Consider the following 22,109-nt stretch of genomic DNA (forward strand, 5'->3'; position numbering starts at 1 on the left):
TTCTCTAGCACATCCCAAAGATTCTCAATGGGGTTAAGGTTTGGACTCTGTGGTGGCCAATCCATGTGTGAAAAAGATGTATCATGCTCCCTGAACCACTCTTTCACAATGTGAGCCCCATGAATCCTGGCATTGTCATCTTGGAATATGCCCGTTCCATTTGGGAAGACAAAATCCATTGATGGAATAACCTGGTCATTCAGTATATTCAGGTAGTCAGCTGACCTCATTCTTTGGACACACAATGTTGCTGAACCTAGACCTGACCAACTGCAGCAACCCCAGATCATAGCACTGCCCCCACAGGCTTGTACAGTAGGCACTAGGCATGATGGGTGCATCACTTCACCTGCCTCTCTTCTTACCCTGATGCGCCCATCACTCTGGAACAGGGTAAATCTGGACTCATCAGACCACATGACCCTCTTCCATTCCTCCAGAGTCCAATCTTTATGCTCCCTAGCAAACTGAATCCATTTTTTCTGGTTAGCCTTACTGATTAGAGGTTTTCTTACGGCTACACAGCTGTTCAATCCCAACCCCTTGAGTTCCCTTCGCTTTGTGCGTGTGGAAATGCTTTTGCGTTCACAATTAAACATACTCCTGAGTTCTACTGTTGTTTTTCTTCGATTTGATTTGACCAAACGTTTAAGTAATCGCCGATCACGATCATTCAAGATTTTTTTCCGACCACATTTCTTCCTGGAAGACGATGGTTCCCCACCATCCTTCCAGTTTTTAATGATGCGTTGGACAGTTCTTAACCCAATTCTAGTAGTTTCTGCAATCTCCTTAGATGTTTTCTCTGCTTGATGCATGCCAATGATTTGACCCTTCTTAAACAGACTAAAGTCTTTTCCACGACCACAGGATGTGTCTTTTGCCATGGTTGTTTAAGAAATGAGGAGTTACTCATTGCATCAGCTGGGGTTAAATAACTTGTTGCCAGCTGAAAGATAATCGCCTCTGCAGTACTTATCCAATAGGAGGCTTGTACCTATTTGCTTAGTTAAATCCAGGTGGCGACTTTTTTTTGGCCAGGCAGTGCATATATATACATATATATATATATATATATATATATGTGTGTGTGCGTGTGAAAAAGGAAAGATAAGTCAAGAGATAATACATTTTACATTACATATTTTAATAAAAATCACAGATGCAGTAACCTCTCACAAAGTACATGTATCAAAAGTGAACATCAGAGTATGTGATTCCAAAGGAACAATCATGCATTTCTAGTTAATCTTAGTGGCATACAAACTCAGTCAGAACACATGTTTATGTTCCAGTAGCCAGCTGACAGGTTAAACAAAAAGCACAAGGTGTCCTTCTGGTCATTAGCTAAAATAGTACATCATCCATTTGTGATAAGGAGTGGACAGACTGAAACAATTTTGTTTTAAATGCTGTGGGCCCTCATTTTCTTATAGCCAAAAGGTCAGAAAAGTTCCATATTGATATTCATGACAATAGACAACATTTATTGCACTATATATGAATTAATCTCTTATGATGACATGGCTTTAAGACATGAAATAAAAATGACAGATCTTACTGTTACACTGAGTGTGGCGACTTTAGAGTTTGAGTTGGAGCTTTCAGTGTTTCTCAGTGTTCCCCCATATCTGCTTCCCATTAAACCTGTAATGGCTTTCACAAGCCACTTTCACAAGCCATTACAGGTTTGTGAAAGCCAGTAAGGTTTTGCTGCTATTTGAGGAGAACTGAGGCTGCTTCTCTGATGCAGGACACAGCCTTCTGAATGTCGTCATCCTTCTGTTTGACGGTGACCACTACCCTGATGCTGGAGATAAACAAGACAAGGTGATGGGTAATGTTAACACCTTTCACTTCACACAATTATAAACATTTTCTGAAGAGCTGATGGTAAATTAACATGTAAAATACTTTCCCCAAACCATCTTGACTACCACAATTTTGATGTGGAAGGGTCTTCTCTTGGTAACCTCACTTCATTTTCAAGCATGATGCCAGCTATCCTATGGAAGAAGTTCATTTCAGCCATGAGCTGAACATTTCAGTCATTCTCTCCAAGCACTTCCGTCTTTACAACTGTACCCTGAGGTCTAGATCAGGGTCAGGGTCAATGGGTAGCCATGGCAATGATTTTGGAAGAACTCACATTGTTCCCAATGTGAGTTCTTCCAAAATCATGGACAAGGCTTTTGCTTTGGAGCTGGGATAGCGTTTAAAAGCATCTCCAGCACTCCTGGACATGGTCATAAGCTTTCTCCACATGCACAAAACACACCTAGACCAAAGGACTGAAATCCTATGACCGTCTCAGGAGATTTACCGGGGAAAGATCTGATCCACTGTTTCATAGGTAAATGACAGTTACTGTTCAACTATAGCAAAAGTCCTTTACATCTCTCTCACCCAGTTGCTAAAAGGTCTTTTCTAGCTACAAAGTGCACCTCTGCCATGTCAATGGACTAATTTTCACAAGTTCTAAGACTGCGCCTGTAGCAGAAAGTATAGAGATCTTGGGTCTCCTCTACAAAACCTTGCACAAGGTCTATACTAAAATTGTATGTACGTGCAAAATCCAAAATGACATGCCAAAAAATGCATGAATGAACACACAGCAAAAACCAATTTCCCCTTTATATACCACAGCAGGACCTGAAAGTGGTCTTCTCTGTTCAGGTGGTAAGAGCCAGCACCTGATGGGGCAGCTACTGTCCCCTTCAGGCTACAGCAGAAAAGTGCCTCAGGCCCCAATAGTTCAAATTTCCTTCTTGGTTTTCCCATTTGCAAGGTCTTCCCTAAGTGTCGATGCATAATGTACTCATTATGCATGAGTGTCACTACAGTTTATACATGCTGACAGTAATCAGTTTGATTACTTCACATTTTATGTGTTTACTTGTGGTTCACAATCACCCTGGTGATCTTCTAGGGAGAGGAAGGTGATGTTGAGAAAACTAATGAAATGTTGTGCAGACTTTGATTCAAGATTTATAGTCCTTTTTTATTCAAAAGGTCCTTATGTATAGTTATGGCTGATTAGCTGAAGTCTAAAGAGCACTACCGGTGTGAATGCTTATGATAAAGTGTATGATAAAAATTAAATGTCTGAGTAATCATGATTACCCACCTCAACATGTGTCACGAGTTTCCCTTGTCTCCAAAACCAGTATTGTCAAAGTTTGCATGAGGAACTGCACATTCTCCCATTAAGTTTATTTTTTATATAGATCACAACCATTATATAGAAGATGATGTATTCAAGCTTCAGGCCCTGTTCCGTACATATGACATATTTATAAATGACCACAAATCTTATTCCAACATGTCCCCTAGGTGCGAGCCAGCTGCCTCCCTTGGCCTAGCTCCAAGTTCCAGGCAAGCTTTCATGCTTGTCTTTGAATGTTAGTCCATGACAGGGGCCAAAGTCCAAGATAACCTTTGCCTAGGTTCAGAGGAAAACAAACCCTTCTACCATATTAAGGTGACAATTCTGTTTTATTGTCATTTTGTAATAACTGTCTTATTCCTATTGCACCTAGACACAACATACAAATTAGAGCTACACTAAATACTGTAATAGTTTCCTTACCTGGGAGGGGTAAGGAATCGCTCTTCTTTTTCCAGATACTGAGCAAGAGTCAAAGCAACCTTTCGTTCCAAACACTAAAAGAGAGAACAATGAAACTCGGTGACAAACTACACTGTTTGCATGCAAACATTAATTGGTTAATTGGTTGTTTCAGTCTTAAACAATGTGGCTAAAAAGATCTACCACAAACACAGAGTTCAAAGTATAAAATGAAGCTTGCAAAGTCAAAGTGTTCAAATTTTTTACTTTTATTGGTTTTTTTGCTTATGTAAGCATCAGGGTACAGGTGGAAACTGCATTGCATTTTTAAGCAGCTGCTGGGATTAAATTATAAAAACCAAAGAGGTAACAGGCCCTCGTGTCACCTGTTTTCATTGCTAAAAGGTCATTATTTGGTCCACAGGTCCCGAAAGCACTTCACACATTCAGTCAATCACCCATTCATACCCAGATGGTGGTAAACACCTATATAGCTAGGGAAGACGGAGAAGCTAAGCTGCCATTTAACCACACCACTGGACCCTCTGAACACCACCACCAGACAAGGCAGGCGAAGTGTCTTGCCAGGGCCGTGCAGAGACCTTTGGAAGAGCAGGGGCTCAAAGTTCCGATTTCAGATTTATTCGTATCCCTAATTGGCCAATTGATGTTGCAGCAAGTATAAAAACTAAAAGACAAAGTAACAAAAATAATAATAAAAACAAAAACAACAAAACATACCAAGAGGACATGAAATGCAAATCAACACATAATGGAAAGAATACAGCAGTGTATTTCATTATTGACCGACAGTTGCTACAAACACTAAATCAGGTGCAAGTCCCCCTGTCTTGTCCTACATAAAAGGAGATATTGCTGTAGGAACAAAAGAGAACTTGTACCTGTTACCTTTTATACAAGGGAGTCTGAGCCTGATGCCAGAAGGTAGAAACTGGAACTCAGCATGTAAAGGATGAAAAGAATCAGCAATAATGGCTTTAGTTTTCCTAATGATTTGTTTTTTACACAGTTCTGTAAGTGAGCATTGTTTAATCCCTAAGATCTTATTGCTAGTATGTATTACTCTGCTAAGGTCATTTTTTGATCTAATATTAAGATTTCCAAACCAACAGAGGAGGGAAAAAGGTAAACACAGATTCAATATATGATCTATAAAATAGGATCATCAGTGACTTATCAACTTGAAACTTTGCGAGCCTCCTTAGACAAAATAATTTTTGCTGGCCCTTTTTTTGTAGGTCGTCTAAATAGCAGGTAAATTTTAACTTATTATCCAAAATAGTCCCAAGATATTTGTAGTTTTCTACTGTCTCCACTGTCTGACCTTTAATTACTGTTTGATTTGTGTTATGGGGTTTCTGTCTAAAATCAATGCACATGTCCTTTGTTTTCTGTACATTTAATGAAAGAAAAGCTTTATCACATCAGTCAACAAATTCATGGACCACAGGGCCATGAACATGTTCATCATCATATAGAAGGTTAACTGTCACTGAGTCACCTGCAAATTTTAATATTAACCTATTATCATGCCGACTGCGACAGTCGTCTGTGTTCAAAATGTAAAGAAGAGGGGAAAGGACGCAGCCTTGAGGGGACCCGGATAGACAGGGAATTCTCTCTAGACAGGTATTCATTCGCTCTGACTTTCTGCGTTCTGGATGTTAAAAAAAATCAAGAATCCAACTCACCACATTAAAACCCAGATGAAAGTTACAAAGGGGCACACTGAACAAGATCTTAAAACACCCTACAACAACATAGCAACAACCCATATTAATCAAGACTAATATATAATATTATCTATATCATTGTCATCATGTGGGGGCAATGCAAAGGAAATGTAGTCTATATTTAATGTACAGGTGTAATGTTGCTGTTTCTGCTACTGACGGTGCTGGAGGTCTGTATTGATCTGAGACTGTAGCTGTTAGACCACTGGAGAAAAGGTCAATGGTTATAAAGTATGTTATTAAATAAGCAGATTTGCTGCTATTTTAATAAATAAGCCCTACTACTTCTGTTTATCCTCTACAACAGCGGGTTCCCAACCTTTTTGTCATCGCGGACCGGTCAAGGCTTGACAATTTTACTGCGGCCCGGGGAGCCGGGGATGGAGGGGGCATCATGCGGCACAACTTTAAATTTTTTGCGCCGATTTTCCCCTTATGACAAACTTGGAGCATTCTGAGTTCTAAGATTGTCGCTTGTGATAATGGTAATCGATCCTCTTGTAGTGTCACAACTGATCTGCTCCAGTTGGTAGAACATCAGACTGGTCCGATTTAAAATCGGGCATATTCAACATTGTCTTGGCCTGACTATCACAGGCTGTGGGTTTTCCTAAATGGGAGCGAAAACGCCACCTTTTGAATGTGACAGGTAGCCAATCAGAAAGCGCGGAGATGTAAGCAAGGAGGGGAATCCCAAACAGCTGACATTGAGCAACTAAGAGCCAGGTTTAGTGCACAGTGCAGCAAATAGAACGGCTCCACCCACCGTCTTTTATCAAACGCCTTTTCTTTTTGTTACATCTTTTATCACTTAAAATGAGTCCACAAACTTTCACTACTGTTTCTACATTGTCATCCGTGTTTTGTTTATTCTAAATTCACTTATGGTATGTTGGAGATTTTACGGGATTTTCTTCTGGAACCGGGATGTTAGTGAGTGGAATCGGTTCTTGTGTGGTGTGTCGCTCCTGCTGTGTGGCTGGACACACGAACCGATGGAACCTGTTGGACTTTTATCGGCTCCTCTGTGGTCACAGAGGTTTGGAAAATCGGCTGACATTTCTGAAATCGTGCCGTGTGAACCAGACTTAAGACTCATAAGCTCTACTCCTCTCCTCTCGTCTCGACCACTGCCCTAACACTCTCTGACTCTGGTCGTTATGGTAATGTTTAAAATAAATACAGATAATAAAATACAGATGCGCCACAAAAACAAACATTTAATTTTCATGAAAATTGTAACTCTCAATAACGGCAAATTAATGGGAGCCATGAGCTTGTTTATCTGCAATGCATCTGGGATTGATGGAAGACAATGACACCCAAGGTTTGTTGCTTATGCACAAGGTGCTTGGTCTTGTATTTATGTAAATGTGTTAACAGAAATGGAAAAAAAAAATTTCATTTTTTGTCATTGTCATGCAAACAGTGGCGAAACAGTTTCAAGGCTTCATTCCCTCATTAGTGAACCGGTCACCGCATATCATGCAGAGTGGGCTTGGAATGTGGGAATCACCAAGTGGGTTAAATCCATTCTCCTGTCTCTTCTGTGGGCCTTTTGACCTTCACAAAGAAACTTTCCAAATACATGTGATCTGTTTCTTACTCTTTTTGCTGCTTGTGAGCTCAATGTTGGCGCAAGATGTAACCGAGAGAATCCGATAAAATGATTTTTAAAATAAAAGATCCTTCAGACTCAGATAATACATAAAACGGAAATATTTAATTATTTCTTGTGTGGCCCGGTACCAATTGGTCCACGGACTGATACCGGTCCGTGGCCCGGACCACTGCTCTACACAAACTTTCCTGCAGAATGCTTTTAAGATCAAAAAAGCTCAGGGGCGATAACTCTACATAATTTTTCAATGTTAGCTCCTCTGAGATTTAGAATTTGAAGACAGCTTTTCTAACTTCAACATCAGACCTACGTTTTTATTCACAAACATGTCTTGCCAAGGACAATGACTGAGACAGACAAAGCGGGTCTTGAACCTAAGAGTTCATCCCAAAACAAACTCTTACCTCCTGAGCCACCTTCGCCCCTTAATGTGTTTTAATTCAATATTAGTGACATTCATTTCTGTAATATTGCTACTTATTGTGTGTGTCCCAAATATGATCCAGTGCACCAGAAATGGTTATAGCTAAAACACAAGACTTACATAATCTACAATGGAGCGGAGCTGCTGCATGTCAGAGCTTCTGGAGCCAGAACTCTTTTCTAGTTGTAGATGAAGAGCTGGGGCAAATGGTTCTCCCACCAACTTCAGACCTGGAATTCTGTTAAACATTAACCAAAGAGAGCATTAATTACAGTAGTTTAACTTTAGGAACTAGGCAGGTTATAGTTTTCAGTCTCTGTTTTTACCATGTCTACTTCTCTGGGAGACAAGCAGAAGAATTAATTTAAGATTAATCTATTTTGCAATTTTTAATGTTACACTAAAACTACTGCATAGGAAAGTAACTGCAATAAACTTGTGTTTTACTGTCAAATGAGATGATTACATAATGAGGTTTTTATTAAGGAAATCTCATTGATAAGCCACCTATTATTGTCTGCTTTCCATTTAAAAGGCTGTAATTGCCTTATAGGCATGCTCAAACATAAAATGTGGAGAACATGGTATAACCTTTGAATGTTCTATAACCAAAATTGAACATTATTCCTGCTTAATTCCTACCATAGCTATTAGCAAAAGGAGTATTTTCTTTCTAAATTTAATACTGAGTTTAGCTACTAGCACAACTACCTGTGAGAACTTTTATATAAATATCTTAAAGATATATATTCTTGACAGTGATCTATTGATGCTGGAAATATTTGGCATTCAGAACCTAGAAAGTTTTGACTTAAAGGCACTTCTTTAAAAATTGTGCCACTCAAAAACAAAACAAGAAAAAAACTGTATTACTTACCCTTTTAAAGCTTTATAAACATGTTTGCATTTTTCTCTTAGAACAATGAAAATACCTACAAAACAAGACAAAGAACAAAATCTTAAAACATAATATCTGAAAAATTATTTTAATTAACAGGAGGCACAAATGCAGAGCACTTTATTTGAGTCATTTGTCTCATGATTCTCTACACCTGGGACCAATAAATGGTGCACTGAGAGAAAATTAGCTAAATGAAATCTTCTACCTGGATCCTCCTCCATGATGTTCAGAGCCTCAATGGCAGCTGCAGCCAGCATTGGAGGCAGGGAGGCAGAAAAACAATAGCCCTGTCCTGACAGACGCTAAAAGAAAAACAAAATCAAGGTAGAAGGCTAAATATGAGGTGGTTTGATGTCAAAATTAACATTAACAATTAAAATGTCTGGATGGAGGCTTTCTGCAGAAACTTGTAGCATTCTCTCTGTGACTGTTTTGTTAAAACAAATGAAGGGATGCAGGTAGAGAGTAGCTACATTTAAGCATGAATTGATATTTCAAGTTTAATAAATTTGAGACTTTAATGTATTCATTTGTCAAAGCAGACTGGGGTAGATCATGACAATTCTTTGCACACCAATAGATTAAAGCAAATATTATCATGAATACTTGTTTTGACTCAAATTTTAAATCACATCGTGGCCCCAAAAATCAGAATTATATCGTGAGCTAGGACTCAATTTCTACTCTTGTTGTCCAGGTAAATATACCAATTCATCCTCCGTGACCCACAGGCACCTCAATAAACATGTATCCCACTTACTTGATGATCAATGACAAAGGAACGGCCACAACAGAATCCTCCAATGGAGGCCACAGCATTCTCCATGTTAGCGCTGATCAGATCGATGTCGTCAATCTGTGCAGAGCAAAAATGGGTCCGATTATTATTCTACTTCAGAATAAGTTTTATTTACCAAGTTTGTACATACAAACAAGGAATTTTACCTCAGATCACCTTTGCTCTCAAAGACATTTGAAATACAAATACATAAAAACAAACAAAATTTTAAAAAATATTTTTTGTCTTCTTATATGCTGGCAGACAGATCAAAAGAGGAAGAGAAGGGTGAATTAGAACATTGCATTGATTTGGGACCTGACTGTTCAATGTTCAAATAAAAGTTTTAGCACTTTGTGTCCAGGATGTGTGGGGTCTGCAAAGATTTTGGCTGCCATTTTCTTCGCCTTGGTCCTGTACTTTGGTTAAAAAAAAAAAAAACTTGGAAATGTAGGATTATGATCAAGACAACTGACTACTACCTCTCATAAGAAGAACACAATTTGGATTGGTGTGGATGAGAAAATGTAAGAAGCACTTTGATTTGGCGTAACTGAACAGGTAACATTGACAAAAAAAAAAGATTACAAGTTTTTTTAAGCTATTTTGTTTTCTTAGATACGGATATACTCACATTCACCCCAAAGTGTTCTGTGACACCTTTGCCGTGTTCACCCAACACACCAAAAGACATACTTTCCTCCAAAAAGATCCGCACCTTGTATCTATACTTGAGCTTGACCTGGGAAATTAGACAGATAGTAGAAATCATAAAAATAAACATTCCTGGTGCCTCACATGCTTTAATTACATTCTTTATGTTTAGTTGTTAGCAATGCCACATAGATGTACAATTCAGGGTATTAGTTGGCTGGACGGACTACAGCAGTATTTGAGTTGTAATGTCAGGAAAGAACTCAATCAGAAGATTTGAGTGCAGTTTTTCTTTCCTTACTTTTTTATCTTACAAGAGCAAGGTTCACCATAAAAGTAAAATATATATTCTCGTCTTTAAAATTTTTATGTACAGTCATGGCCAAAAGTATTGAGAATGACACAAATATTATATTTTCACATGATCTGCTGCCCTCTGGTTTTCATGTGTGTATGTCAGATGTTGTCATCACATACAGAAATACAATTGCAATCATATTATGAGTAACAAAAGCTTTTAAAGACAGAATGAGTTAATGCAGCAAGTCAATATTTGCAGTGTTGACCCCTCTTCTTCAGGAACTCTGCAATTCTCCCTGGCATGCTCTCAATCACTTTCTGGACCAAATCCTGACTGATAGCAGTCCATTCTTGCACAATCAATGCTTGCATTTTGTCAGAATTCCTAGGTTTTCGTTTGTCCACCCGTCTCTTGATGATTGACCACAAGTTTTCAATGGGATTAAGATCAGGGGAGTTTCCAGGCCATGGACCCAAAATCTCTATGTTTTGTTCCCTGAGCCAGTTAGATATCACCTTTGCTTTATGGCAAGGTGCTCCATCATGCTGGAAAAGGCATTGTTCATCACCAAACTGCTCTTGGACGGTTGGGAGAAGTTGCTCTCGGAGGACATTCTGGTACCATTCTTTATTCATGGCTGTGTTTTTAGGTAAGACTGTGAGAGAGCCGACTCCCTTGGCTGAAAAGCAAACCCACACATGAATGGTTTCAGGATGCTTTACAGTTGGCATGAGACAAGACTGGTGGTAGCGCTCACCTCGTCTTCTCCGAACAAGCTGTTTTCCAGATGTCCCAAACAATCGGAAAGGGGATTCATCAGAGAAAATGACTTTACCCCAGTCCTCAGCAGTCCACTCCCTGTACCTTTTGCAGAATATCAGTCTGTCCCTGATGTTTTTCCTGGAGAGAAGTGGCTTCTTTGCTGCCCTCCTTGAGACCAGGCCTTGCTCCAAGAGTCTCCGCCTCACAGTCCGTGCAGATGCACTCACACCTGCCTGCTGCCATTCCTGAGCAAGCTCTGCACTGCTGGTAGCCCGATCCCGCAGCTGAAACACTTTTAAGAGACGGTCCTGGCGCTTGCTGGTCTTTCTTGGGCGCCCTGGAGCCTTTTTGGCAACAATGGAACCTCTCTCCTTGAAGTTCTTGATGATGCGATAGATTGTTGACTGAGGTGCAATCTTTCTAGCTGCGATTTTCTTTCCTGTTAGGCCATTTTTGTGCAGTGCAATGATGACTGCACATGTTTCTTTTGAGGTAACCATGGTTCACAGAAGAGAAACAATGATGCCAAGCACCAGCCTCTTTTTAAAGTGTCCAGTGGTGTCATTCTTACTTAATCATGACAGATTGATCTCCAGCCCTGTCCTCATCACCACCCACACCTGTGTTAATGGAGCAATCACTGAAACGATGTTAGCTGGTCCTTTTAAGGCAGGGCTGCAATGAAGTTGAAATGTGTTTTGGGGGATAAAGTTCATTTTCTAGGCAAATATTGACTGCAATTAATTGCTGTTACGCTGATCACTCTTTATAACATTCTGGAGTATATGCAAATTGCCGTTATAAAAACTGAAGCAGTAGACTTTGTAAATATTAACATTTGAATAATTCTCAAAACATTTGGCCATGACTGTATATAAACCGGGCAAAAACTGGAGATTTGTCTGCACCAATCTGAGGTTTGCTTCATTAGGCACAAGCAGCGAAGCGCTGTAAAGGCGGGATTGCAGGATTTCTTCTTCTTTTTCTAATATGCGTGACTTTTTGGAGGGTTTAACATATTCAAAAATTCACCAACTTCACCCAAAATCGTCCCAACTAAAATTTTTAGGTAATAGTGGAATCGAAAGTGCGTGTGGCCAAACTGCTCTACAGCGTCCCCTAACGTGAGATAGGACAAACTGTAGGTCGCAGAGATCTGAAATTCGGTATGTAGGTAGAGCCCCCTAAATCAAGGGGAAAAACGTATCTTGGAAGTGCCCTGTAAAATGTACAGAGATGCGGCCTTTTTGGGTCAAAAATAAAATTTTGGCCATTTTTCACTTTTACACAACTCAAACTTTAACAAGCTCCTCCTAGGGCAGGGGTGCCCAAAGTGGGTCCTGGAGGGCCAGCACCTGCGTGTTTTTAAAATCCAGGTGGTTTAACGCACCTGGATCAAATGATGGCTCGTTAGAGGCCTAAGAAGAACATTGACATGCTGAAAAGGTTGTTGGTACCAGGGAGAGAACTAAAACGTGCAGGATGCCGGCCCTCCAGGACCCACTTTGGACACCCCTGTCCTAGGGATTTCAAGCTACTGACTTCATTTTGGGTCAGGATGCAGTTAAGGGATGGGGCATTAAAGGTTATCAAAAAAAACAACAAACCAAAAAAAAACAACAGAGTTTTTGTATATGTTCAGGTGGCGTGGCCAAGCATCGAACTTAGTGTACTCGCAAATAAAAACGCTATAACTTCCATATAAAAAAGTGAATTGGCAACAAACGTGGCATGAGCATAGGTGTAGGAACCAGGGGTACGGGTGGGAAGTGTCCCCCCCCAATATTGGAGACAGGTGCATTTGTCCCACCCAATAATTTCACTGCAGTTGCGAATATTTTTTAAATCTTCCACTTGCGTGCTTTTATTTTGAAGGTGCAACACAGCGCCTTCAACACAGCATTCCTTCCTCCCCCATCCCTCTCTCTCTCATCAGTTCAGAGTGATTAGAGGCAGCAGAGTCAGAAACTCCTTATAAATGAGGTAACACGGTCTGTCGGGAATGTTGCCATGAATATCACTTATTTATAACATCTTGTCAGTTTATCTCTCTCTCTCTAGATATTCAGGAGAATGGCAGTGCTAGAATAGTGAAGCTGTTAAAGAAAAGTGAAGAGACTGAAGAAGCTCAGGTGAGGTCTTCAATTAGTTTATTGCGCACATGGGATAAGTGTTGCTATTCATTCTGGTGCTTGGGTTTTTTCCACGAGTTACTGTTCTATATGCTAGCAGCTAACAGTTATTAAACCAAGATATCAGCAAAATCAATGGGACTCTATTACCACAACACATATGATATATAGTGTAGTTAATTTATTAACAAGGGTGGCATAGTTACTTTGAAACAGTAACTTGATTTCTAAACCCCCTGACAGGAATGCAGTCCAATATTTGGTGGGTGTGGCCTATTCCTCCACAGTGCCACCTAGTAATCTTTAAAAAAAAAAAAAACAGCCCCCCCGCCATGCTTTGACCAACAATCATGAAATTCGATACACATGTACATCTTCACAGGACCTAAAAGAAAAAAAAAAGTCTCATGGAGCCATGTCTAAATCCATCAGGAAGTCGGCCATTTTGGATGAAAGCCGCCATTTTGTCTCTGTTAGACATGTTGTATGTGAACACACTCCTCCTACAGCTTTTGAGATCCAGGCTTCAAAATCAGTCAGCAAAGTCTTGAGGCAAGGAAGGTTGATAGTTATCAAAATCTTTTTAGTACATCAAAGCATCAAGCCTGAAATCTCACAGTACGCCATGAAACATCAAGATGAAATAACTTCCCCACACAAGCTCCTAGCTTCATCAAACTATTTTTGTGTCATCACAGACCAGAGTTCATCACATTCACATTGTCAAAAGGTGACATCACCTGACCCCCTTTCAACAAAAAGTCACCTGTTTTCCTACAGTTTTTCTTCTTTTTACTCTATGGTTCATTCAGATTTCAACCTGTGTTTAATGAAATACAACAATATGATGGTAAATCATGGCAAATTCTAATCCCTTGCTGTTTGCATACGAGAAATGATACATGCATCATCCAATTTGCACCATACTTATGATTGACCTTTGTTAACCTCTAAAGAGCCCAATAGCATTAAATGGTAATTTGACTCTACTGTGCCCCTAGATTATTCCATCAGCTATATCTTCTTAATACATCAACCAATCTGCACCAGATTTTTGTGCACCATCAGAGAGCACTGCTGAACACGTAAATGTGTATCGCCTACTGGACAGGTGCGGGAACTGTGAGAGCATTAATGGTGGTGAGCGGGCGGCGTTGCTAGACATTTTGCGGTTGCCATGAGGCTGGAGCGGCGTTGAGCTGCGAGGGCCTCCAACGCTGCTTGCAGCTTTAATTCATTTTATTTTGAGAGAATGTTTATAAATGGTGGATGAAGTCTCCTCATTATAAAGTTGAATCATTAAATGGTGTAGTTAAACTTCTGGTTCAAACGCTTTGCGTAACTCCTCTTTTCCAGTGCTTTTTGTTTCTACTTATATCACCAAAAAGCTAACAGAGATGGTAAAGCATTCATCAACGTAGAGCTTGTTTAAAACAGTGTTTACAAATCAAACTGATATTAGAAGATGTTCCTTCACACAGCTTTGTTTTTATATGTTTTCTGTTTTAGTTAGCTAATCCAACTGAAATTGGTCATACTGTCAGACAGTGCAAAAAGTAATGTTAATGCTAAGTAAATATTTGTCAGGAGTCAGATTAACAAGTGTTTCTAAACCCTATCTTTATACCAAACACAAATAGTGTTAAAAAACACTACTTTTAACACAGCCTATAGGTCCAATAGTGCATTTTGTTTTTTGAGCAACAAGACCTAGTTTTGTTCTCAGAACAATTTCCATTTTACAAACTAATAGCAATAGTTTTCAAACCAAGACTGAAAAAATTTTGTCGATCCTGCCAAAGGACCCTTCCCCAGAATTCTGAAGCAGTGTTTCATTTAGGGGTTTATTAAGTTTATAGTATTTGAAATTTATTATTTGTGAACTTTACCAGTTCAGGGAGAGGACAAATATCTGCGGTGTTGATGTACATTCCCTCAACCACAATGAACTTCCGCGTCACTCGAGCTTTACGAGGATTCTGTAACAAAAACATTACAATTTTAAAAATGTGAAGGCAAAAAACTGCAGAATAAAAAATTTACAAAAACAGGTTTACATGTGTACATTCTGCAGCTCCAAAATTATTTGACAGCTGACAGCATAATGTGACACTTAAAAGTTAGAATAAAACTACCTAAACTGGTACTAACCTTCTGGTCCTCCACCTCTTGTTCCTTTAGCAGCCTCTCCAGATCCTCCATGTCATTGTGTTTGAAGTATTTGATGAAGCTGCGGGATGCCTGAAGGCCTTTCTGGATGGAGAAACAGGCAGCTTCATCCCTGGACACCAAAAACAAAACCAACAATATGAGAGTTTAATTTGAAATAATAAGGAACTCACATTCATATTTTAAATGTCTCTTGGAATTAAGTAAACATGACTCACACAAAGATCATGTCCCCTCTTTTGGAATAGGCCGGAATCGCACTAGCCATAGTTGCAAAGCCATATGAATAGATAATGGCCTCCTCTGTTTTCATGAATTTGGCAAGGCGATTCTCCAGTTCTAAATGGACATCTGGGGAAAAGGATGGTATGGAACAGGAAGAACAAGGGAAGCAGTGAAAGGAACAACACTGAGTAGATCAGATCAGGAAACCTACTAAGATCTATAGATCTATAAATGTATGAAAGGGAGAAAATAAATAGGACTGGACAATAATGCCAGCCTAACCATAAGTGGAACGATCAATGACTACAACAGTCCATGTAAAAAGCAGTGTAGTTCCAATGCTCTGTCCCCAGACCTTGGCTGCTTTATGGACTACTCTAGCCCTCTTACAAGGAACAATTCTTGTTCTATGCCACAGACATAGTGTACCCATTGTAAATCAAGATATTCTAACACTAATCTGAAAATGAGCAGTGTTGTTGGTATATAGAAATGTCTTGATGTCAAATACAGCTGCACCTAGTTTTAGATCAGAAATTGAAAACGTTTCAGTTTTGTTCAGAAGAAATAAAAAAATGCCCCATCAATACAGATAAAATACTTAATTATGGAATAGAAGTTGTGAAGTTCTCAGACATGGGCCATGAAGATATTTTATGCATTTGCTCAACTGCTCTCAATCTTGAAGACTTACTAACAAAGATATTATCTGTACAAGTGGTGAAGGTCCTTCAGATCCTTTGGAGGAAAATTATATCTAGCGTAGATTTTATGTCTAATCATTAAAATAATGGCAGCAATGGATATAAACAGTTTCATGAGGTATATTATTCATAATTTAGCCATGGTGCTAGCGCTCATCTATCATCCATCAGAGGAGACGTCTGCGTCTTATTTATGTGTTGGAGCAACAAGCCTCTTATAGTTGGAAGTGGCTACATATTCAGCGTTTTGGGAAAATTGTAGTTGATGATTTTACAGAAGAACGATTAATTCAGCACGTTCCAATGACGCACAACTTTTTATGAACTGTGTGATGCTGTGAGAGCTCTGGTGGAGCCAGTTTCACATCGTCGGAAAAAAACCAAAACAAACCATGAAGAAGATTAGTCCATGCTGTCTTCTTCATGGCTTTCACTAACATCTAGCTGTTGGTCCCATGACTTGTGCACTTTCAATTACCTTGTAAGCACTTTGAATTGCTTTGTTGCTGAAATTGTGCTATATAAATAAAATTACCTTACTTTGTGTGATGCAAAAAAACCCCCAAAATGGTTCTATTGCAGTATTTATTTTGATATGACTGAAAAATCATTTCATCCCAGCACAACAACTTTTTAAATCGATAAACAGTTTTCGATTAAAAACCATATTTAATGCTTAATATTTATTAAGCATATTTACTTTTGTAGTTTCAAATTGTGTAGTTACTTCTCCAGAAGACTAAAGACAACAAGCAGCACTGTTCACTTACCAAATGTTCCATAAAAGCCTCTTGGACCACATGTGCCAACACCGTATTTTTTTAGTGACATCAAAGCCTTTTCCTGTTATTAGGAAACAAAACAATGAAAAAAGAAATCACAGTTGATTGATTTTTAAATCCAAACTAATAAAAGTGAAGAAAAAATATTTTAATTACCTTTACACGCTCACTGTCAAGGAGTCCCAAAAAGTTAAAAGAGGCAAAATTAATGCACTCTTTTCCATTGACTATGATTTTATGGCTGGGTGGTCTAAAAATGAAAAACAAGTCACATACGTAAGACACAGGTAATTTGAAGTACAAACAACACAGTACAAGAGTTTTTCAGACCTAAAAATGCTGTGGGATGTCTGTTCTCCTTTAATTTAGGCTCTATACGTATGCCTGAAGCATGTAGAGCAGTAATAGAAGGCCCTTTCAGAAGGCTCACTGATAACCATTTGGTTATCAATCAACCACCACCACCACCCCTATCACTGTAATTCACATCCTACAGGTTGGGAATATCCTGGGCTTGTGTGTACCTTCAGGACATGACAGTTATGGTCTTTGAGCCTGCACTCTCTGCTGCCAGTACTACAGTTATTGTAGAACTGATGTGAGCGTACACATACAGTGAATAATAATGCACAGCATGTGCATTATTATGTGGAAGGTAAATAATGCATTTTGTGGCTAAACTGTTAAGCTCTAAGTCCAAATGCAAAAAACCAGAACCATCCCTTGAAATGATGCATCCCATCTAAGAGTGGTGGGACACAACATTTAAAGGAGACTAAGAAGTCCCAACATAGTTTCCAAATCATAATCATGAAATCACTTTTGCTACACAAATAGTTGATTTATGTACAAAGTGTGATAAGCACAGAACATGAAGCAAACTTTTAAGGGTGAAACAACACTTCCAAATCAAAAACTTCCAAAAAAAGTTTAATTCAGTGTGCAACATAATCTATCTCGACTGACACATATTGGAATGTTTTCTTGTCTAATTATGTGAAATTACAGAAGAAAGAAAAATGATAAAACGTTGTTTTACCCTGAAACAATGTTGTATTTAAGGGAAGGATGGTCTTTTGAAATTAGAGGGACAAGAAGATCCGGCTGCCATTCTTCTATCAGATCCTCTTTTTCCTGTAACAAAAATCCAGGTAACTGTTTGGTGGTGTACAACTTCAGAAACTTTAGTAATCTGGCTTTTACTGTGCTATGCTCACCCTTTCTGTCAGTTTGTAAGTCTCGTGAAGTTTGTAGGTTTTGGAGAACAAAAGTCTGATTATCCATAATATCAAGATGCCCTCCAGAATTAGGTGATATGCAGGAGCCTGGGGAAGACCAGCACAAAGATTAATTTAAGGCTGATGATCAGTTCAAAGACTTAAAATTTAGAAATCAGTGGATTCACAAAACACAATATATAGTCAAAGAATCCTGAACAATGGAGCAAGAGCTTCCCTATTTTTAAAAGTGCATGTTAAATAGTTAGTCTCCGGGTTTTTAAATTTAATTTAAATTACATTTTTTGTACAACACACAGCAGATTCCACAATGTAAAACACAATAAAACCAAAATGGAAAAGGTTTGCCTGGAAAAACCGAGTCTGTCCTTTCTGCTTTCCAAGCAATGCAGCAGCCAGAGGCTGATCAGCTTGATATAAATATGTCCTAAACATATTTTATTCACCACAAAGCAAACCCAAATGAGCAGGGGGATAAAAAAGGAACATTTACTTAAGATTTTGAGGAGTTTAGACACAGACATGCATTTTGAAAATATTTCTGTGACATATCAGGGTCTTTCCTCACTTCTGTAGAAACAGTCACGAATGGTGTAAGTATCCTTTTGAATTTGTTTTGTTCCCAAGTAAATACATTTTAAAGAAGGAACGCACCAGATCACATTAAATACTGAGTTTTATGTAATTATTTAACTCCCCTGCGCCTCTCGGTGACACGGATACAAAAACACTTCACCAAGAATAGCTACACCAAAAAACGATAAGTAGAGATTAAAGCTGCAAGCAGCATTGGCAGTCCTCGCAACTCATCGCTGTTCCAGCCTCATGGCGACTGCTGACCGTAAGAGTTCCAGCAACGCCACCCACTCACTGTCGTCACTGATCTTGCACAGCTCCCCCACCAGTACATTTCAGGGGTGTCAAACTCCAGTCCTTAAGGATCACTGTCCTGCAGTTTTTAGATGTGCCACAGGTACAAAACGCTGGAATGAAATGGCTTAATTACCTCCTTCTTGAGTAGACAAGTTCTCCAGAGCCTTGCTAATGACTAGGCATGTCGCGATAAACAATAAATCAATTAATCGTACGATAAATTAAAACTATCGACGTCATTTTAATTATCGGCATTATCGTCTCTTCCGGCCTTTTTCTCTTTCTGTTAATGACACTGAATGAAAAAAGGCTCAACTCCGGTGCTCTCCACTGACCCTCCCTTCCTCATTTCCTTAGTGTAAAGCCCAGCGCACACGACACGATCTTAGAGCTGTCGGCCGATTGTCGGCCCATTTTCAAAACCTGACAGACCAGACATTAGCCGACAGAAATCCTAGGTATAACGGTTCGATCGTGTGGTGTCCAACAATGGGCACAAAATAATGGCTACAAGTCCAGTTAACTAATTTTAAAACCAGGCATTAATTAATACTTTACTACAATCTACCTGCAATGCATGTGGCTAGTGTCAGCGTAAAGTCCTGACTGAATGAAAATTATTACAACCTATTCATGTCACGTTAACGAAGAACAGCTGAAAAGTTACCGGGTTTATCAACTGCGGTAGCAATTTCGCTCCAACTCCTCCCCTTGTCATTTCTATATTCTTTGCATGTTGAATAAACATTAATGTTGTTTCCACATATCATCTCCAAAAACCCCTGATTTAGATCGGAGCGGCAACGACGATCTACCATAACACACCACACCATCTTAGAAAGACCAACGTTCTAATTTTGTCGTAAGGGGAAAAATAGGAGCAAAAAATCGTGTAGTGTGAACTATTGCATCATGTAGTCGGATGTGCCCATCTTCTCTATTTAAATCTAATTATTACTGAAGGGCAACATAATATACAGATTTCATAATCTGCACTCTTTTGGTTGAATGCAGTATTTATTTCCACTTTGGCTTTATGTTGTTTAGTTTTTATTCAAGTACATTTTTTATTAATAGAGACTGAGAATCCATTTTATTTTTGTTTTTGGTTGTTTTGTTTATTTTGTTTATCAGTTCCAGTGTTAAGTGTTCTTTTGAAATTAAAGTGTATCTATCTTTGGCAAGAAATCGCATGCATTATTACATCATTTCCATTAAATCAGTGTAAAAAGGTCTTCAAACAATATTATCGTTTATCGCAATAATTTTTGAGACAATTAATCGCTCAGGAAAATTTGCTATCTTGACAGGCCTACTAATGACCCAATTATTCTATTCAGGTGGTGCAGCAGAGGCACATCTAAAAGCTTCAGGGCAGTGGCCCCCCAGGACTAGAGTTTGACACCTGTGCATTAGGCAATGCATATCACTATCTAGGGGGCGCTGTGGGGGAATTAGGCCATACCTAATCTGTCCATTTTAGTGGACAGTTGATCATAATAATAATTTGTGACATTACTGTACAGGCCAGTAAATAATGTCAGAGTTTAAAACAACTATTTTTCATAGTTCTACTACCACTTCACTACAATCTGTGTGTATTTATATTAATATTTAACCCTCAAATCGCCAGGATCACACTGGTCACAGATTATGATGACCAGTCTGATTCTGGCTATTTGAGGGTTACATTTTATTTTAAGTGTGACATGATAGTAATGAAGAGGTGGCAGAGACCGTGTTAAAAACTACCAGAGCACTTAAGAGTTATTCCTTAATCGCTTAATGATTTATTAATCGGCCACAGTTGGTTTACATATTTTAACGACAGCACAGAGGCATTCAGGTCCGTCAGTTTTCAAAGTCAAATACAAGGTAATACATTATATTTTCTCCGTTAATGTGATGGTGATAAAGGAGCCGTAAAGTTTACAATCCCAGATGTATCAGTATTTACGCAGTTTACGTAAATACTCTTCCCGCTGATATTCAAGGCGTATCTGCGTTCTATCGCTCCCTGCGGTCACAGAAAATGATGGGTCACAGATACCTGTTTGTCCCCCCCGCTCTCATTTTAGTTGCTTTCCCAGGTCTTACGGTCTTACGGTATGGTATACAATTCCTTCCCCCCGCTCTTACGTTAGTCCCCCGGTCCTATCGCTTTACTCGATGTTTTCCGGTGTACGAAGATTCAGGCCTACTCAGTTAACAAATTAGAAAGCGCCAAAATATTTTAAGCTGGAAGATGTGAATTAAACATCACGAATCTGTATGTGCATGCCATAAATTCTACCCCATAGGCTAGTTAAAAAGACTAACATTACCTCATAAAACGCTTGTACCATTTCTACCAACACCCATTGCTGACCGGAAGCCATATTCCGCTTCTGCTAATGTTTCTTCTTCTTTGGGTTAGGGTTAGGCTTTCATTACTGCCACCCTCTGGTTCACAGTTATATTACAAACTCACCGACACAGACACAATAATGATTTTGGCAAACCTGTAGTGTAGTCTCTTAGTTGTTGCTTTATAATTATTATTATTATTTTTGAAACTTTATATCATAATTGAAGCACTTAAATAATTCTTAAATAATTCTAAAATATTTACTGGGATGTCCAAGAAGTGGATCTCCAACTTCTTGAATGTGTTTCTTTCATTTTCCAATTTCCTGACCTCTATAAGCAGTAAATATACTTCTGTCTATTCAGCTTTACATCAATTAGATTAGACTACTCTTTATGCTTTGCCACAACAAAAAAGACTGTCAGAAAATAAAATAAAAAAATCAGACACTTTCTTAGAGCACATCTTTCAGTTATTGAATGTTTTGCTGTTCTTGAATACTTATTAGGTAGAAATTTCTAGTTTTTAAGAGTAAAGAAATAGAATTATGCCGAAAAAAAAACAAAAACAATTTGGAATGAAAATAATAAAAAAGGAGTTTATATCAAAATACAAATGTCAGTGTCAGTTACAAATATTAGTGAGAGAAACAGAAGGGAATAAATAATAATGATGAGATTAAGAGCATGTTATACCTATATAACAGACATTTTATGTCTAATTGGGAGAAAAAGATGTTGATAAATTTGAAGGATGTGGAGAGAAAGAAAATGTAGAACATGTATCTTTGAATTGTAAAAAATATGAGCCTGAAAGGGTTCCCTTTCAGAAAAACAGTAAGGACAGAAAAATAATGGAGTTTAAAATGAATATTAG

General features: G+C 38.7%; 1 protein-coding gene and 1 long non-coding RNA gene across 3 annotated transcripts; one reads left to right on the forward strand and one right to left on the reverse strand.

Moving 5' to 3' along the window:
• Window positions 1–1,126: 1,126 nt before the first annotated feature.
• sptlc1 (serine palmitoyltransferase, long chain base subunit 1) lies at window positions 1,127–21,297 on the reverse strand. 2 transcript variants are annotated; one of them, XM_028025745.1, is made up of 15 exons: window positions 21,211–21,297; window positions 17,993–18,100; window positions 17,815–17,909; window positions 16,932–17,025; window positions 16,764–16,836; window positions 15,283–15,415; window positions 15,047–15,176; window positions 14,785–14,874; window positions 9,681–9,788; window positions 9,029–9,124; window positions 8,474–8,570; window positions 8,245–8,299; window positions 7,488–7,605; window positions 3,590–3,663; window positions 1,127–1,810 (listed from the first exon to the last, which is right to left on the reverse strand). In XM_028025745.1, exons 1-15 carry the CDS (start codon window positions 21,262–21,264, stop codon window positions 1,717–1,719), a joined length of 1,419 nt encoding a protein of 472 aa, XP_027881546.1. In that variant the 5' UTR covers window positions 21,265–21,297; the 3' UTR covers window positions 1,127–1,716. The 2 variants fall into 2 exon arrangements, with proteins under 2 accessions (XP_027881546.1, XP_027881547.1); XM_028025746.1 differs by lacking the exon at window positions 1,127–1,810 and adding an exon at window positions 1,829–2,006.
• LOC114149717 (uncharacterized) lies at window positions 15,422–16,551 on the forward strand. The gene is made up of 2 exons (XR_003596571.1): window positions 15,422–15,576; window positions 15,683–16,551. It is a non-coding gene; the product is annotated as an uncharacterized LOC114149717 (long non-coding RNA).
• Window positions 21,298–22,109: the final 812 nt, after the last annotated feature.

Source organism: Xiphophorus couchianus, chromosome 8 (assembly GCF_001444195.1).
Source record: "Xiphophorus couchianus chromosome 8, X_couchianus-1.0, whole genome shotgun sequence".
Lineage (NCBI taxonomy): Eukaryota > Metazoa > Chordata > Actinopteri > Cyprinodontiformes > Poeciliidae > Xiphophorus > Xiphophorus couchianus.

What these genes read in the sequence shown, in the direction of transcription:
- sptlc1 (XM_028025745.1), bottom strand. Translation starts at nt 21,264, where the DNA reads ATGGCTTCCGGTCAGCAATGGGTGTTGGTAGAAATGGTACAAGCGTTT. An exon ending in CATCATGGAGGAGGATCCAG is followed by an intron (nt 8,300 to 8,473) that starts GTAGAAGATTTC and finishes CTTGTTTTGTAG; the next exon opens with GTATTTTCATTGTTCTAAGA. An exon ending in GTTTATAAAGCTTTAAAAGG is followed by an intron (nt 7,606 to 8,244) that starts GTAAGTAATACA and finishes AATGTTTAACAG; the next exon opens with AATTCCAGGTCTGAAGTTGG.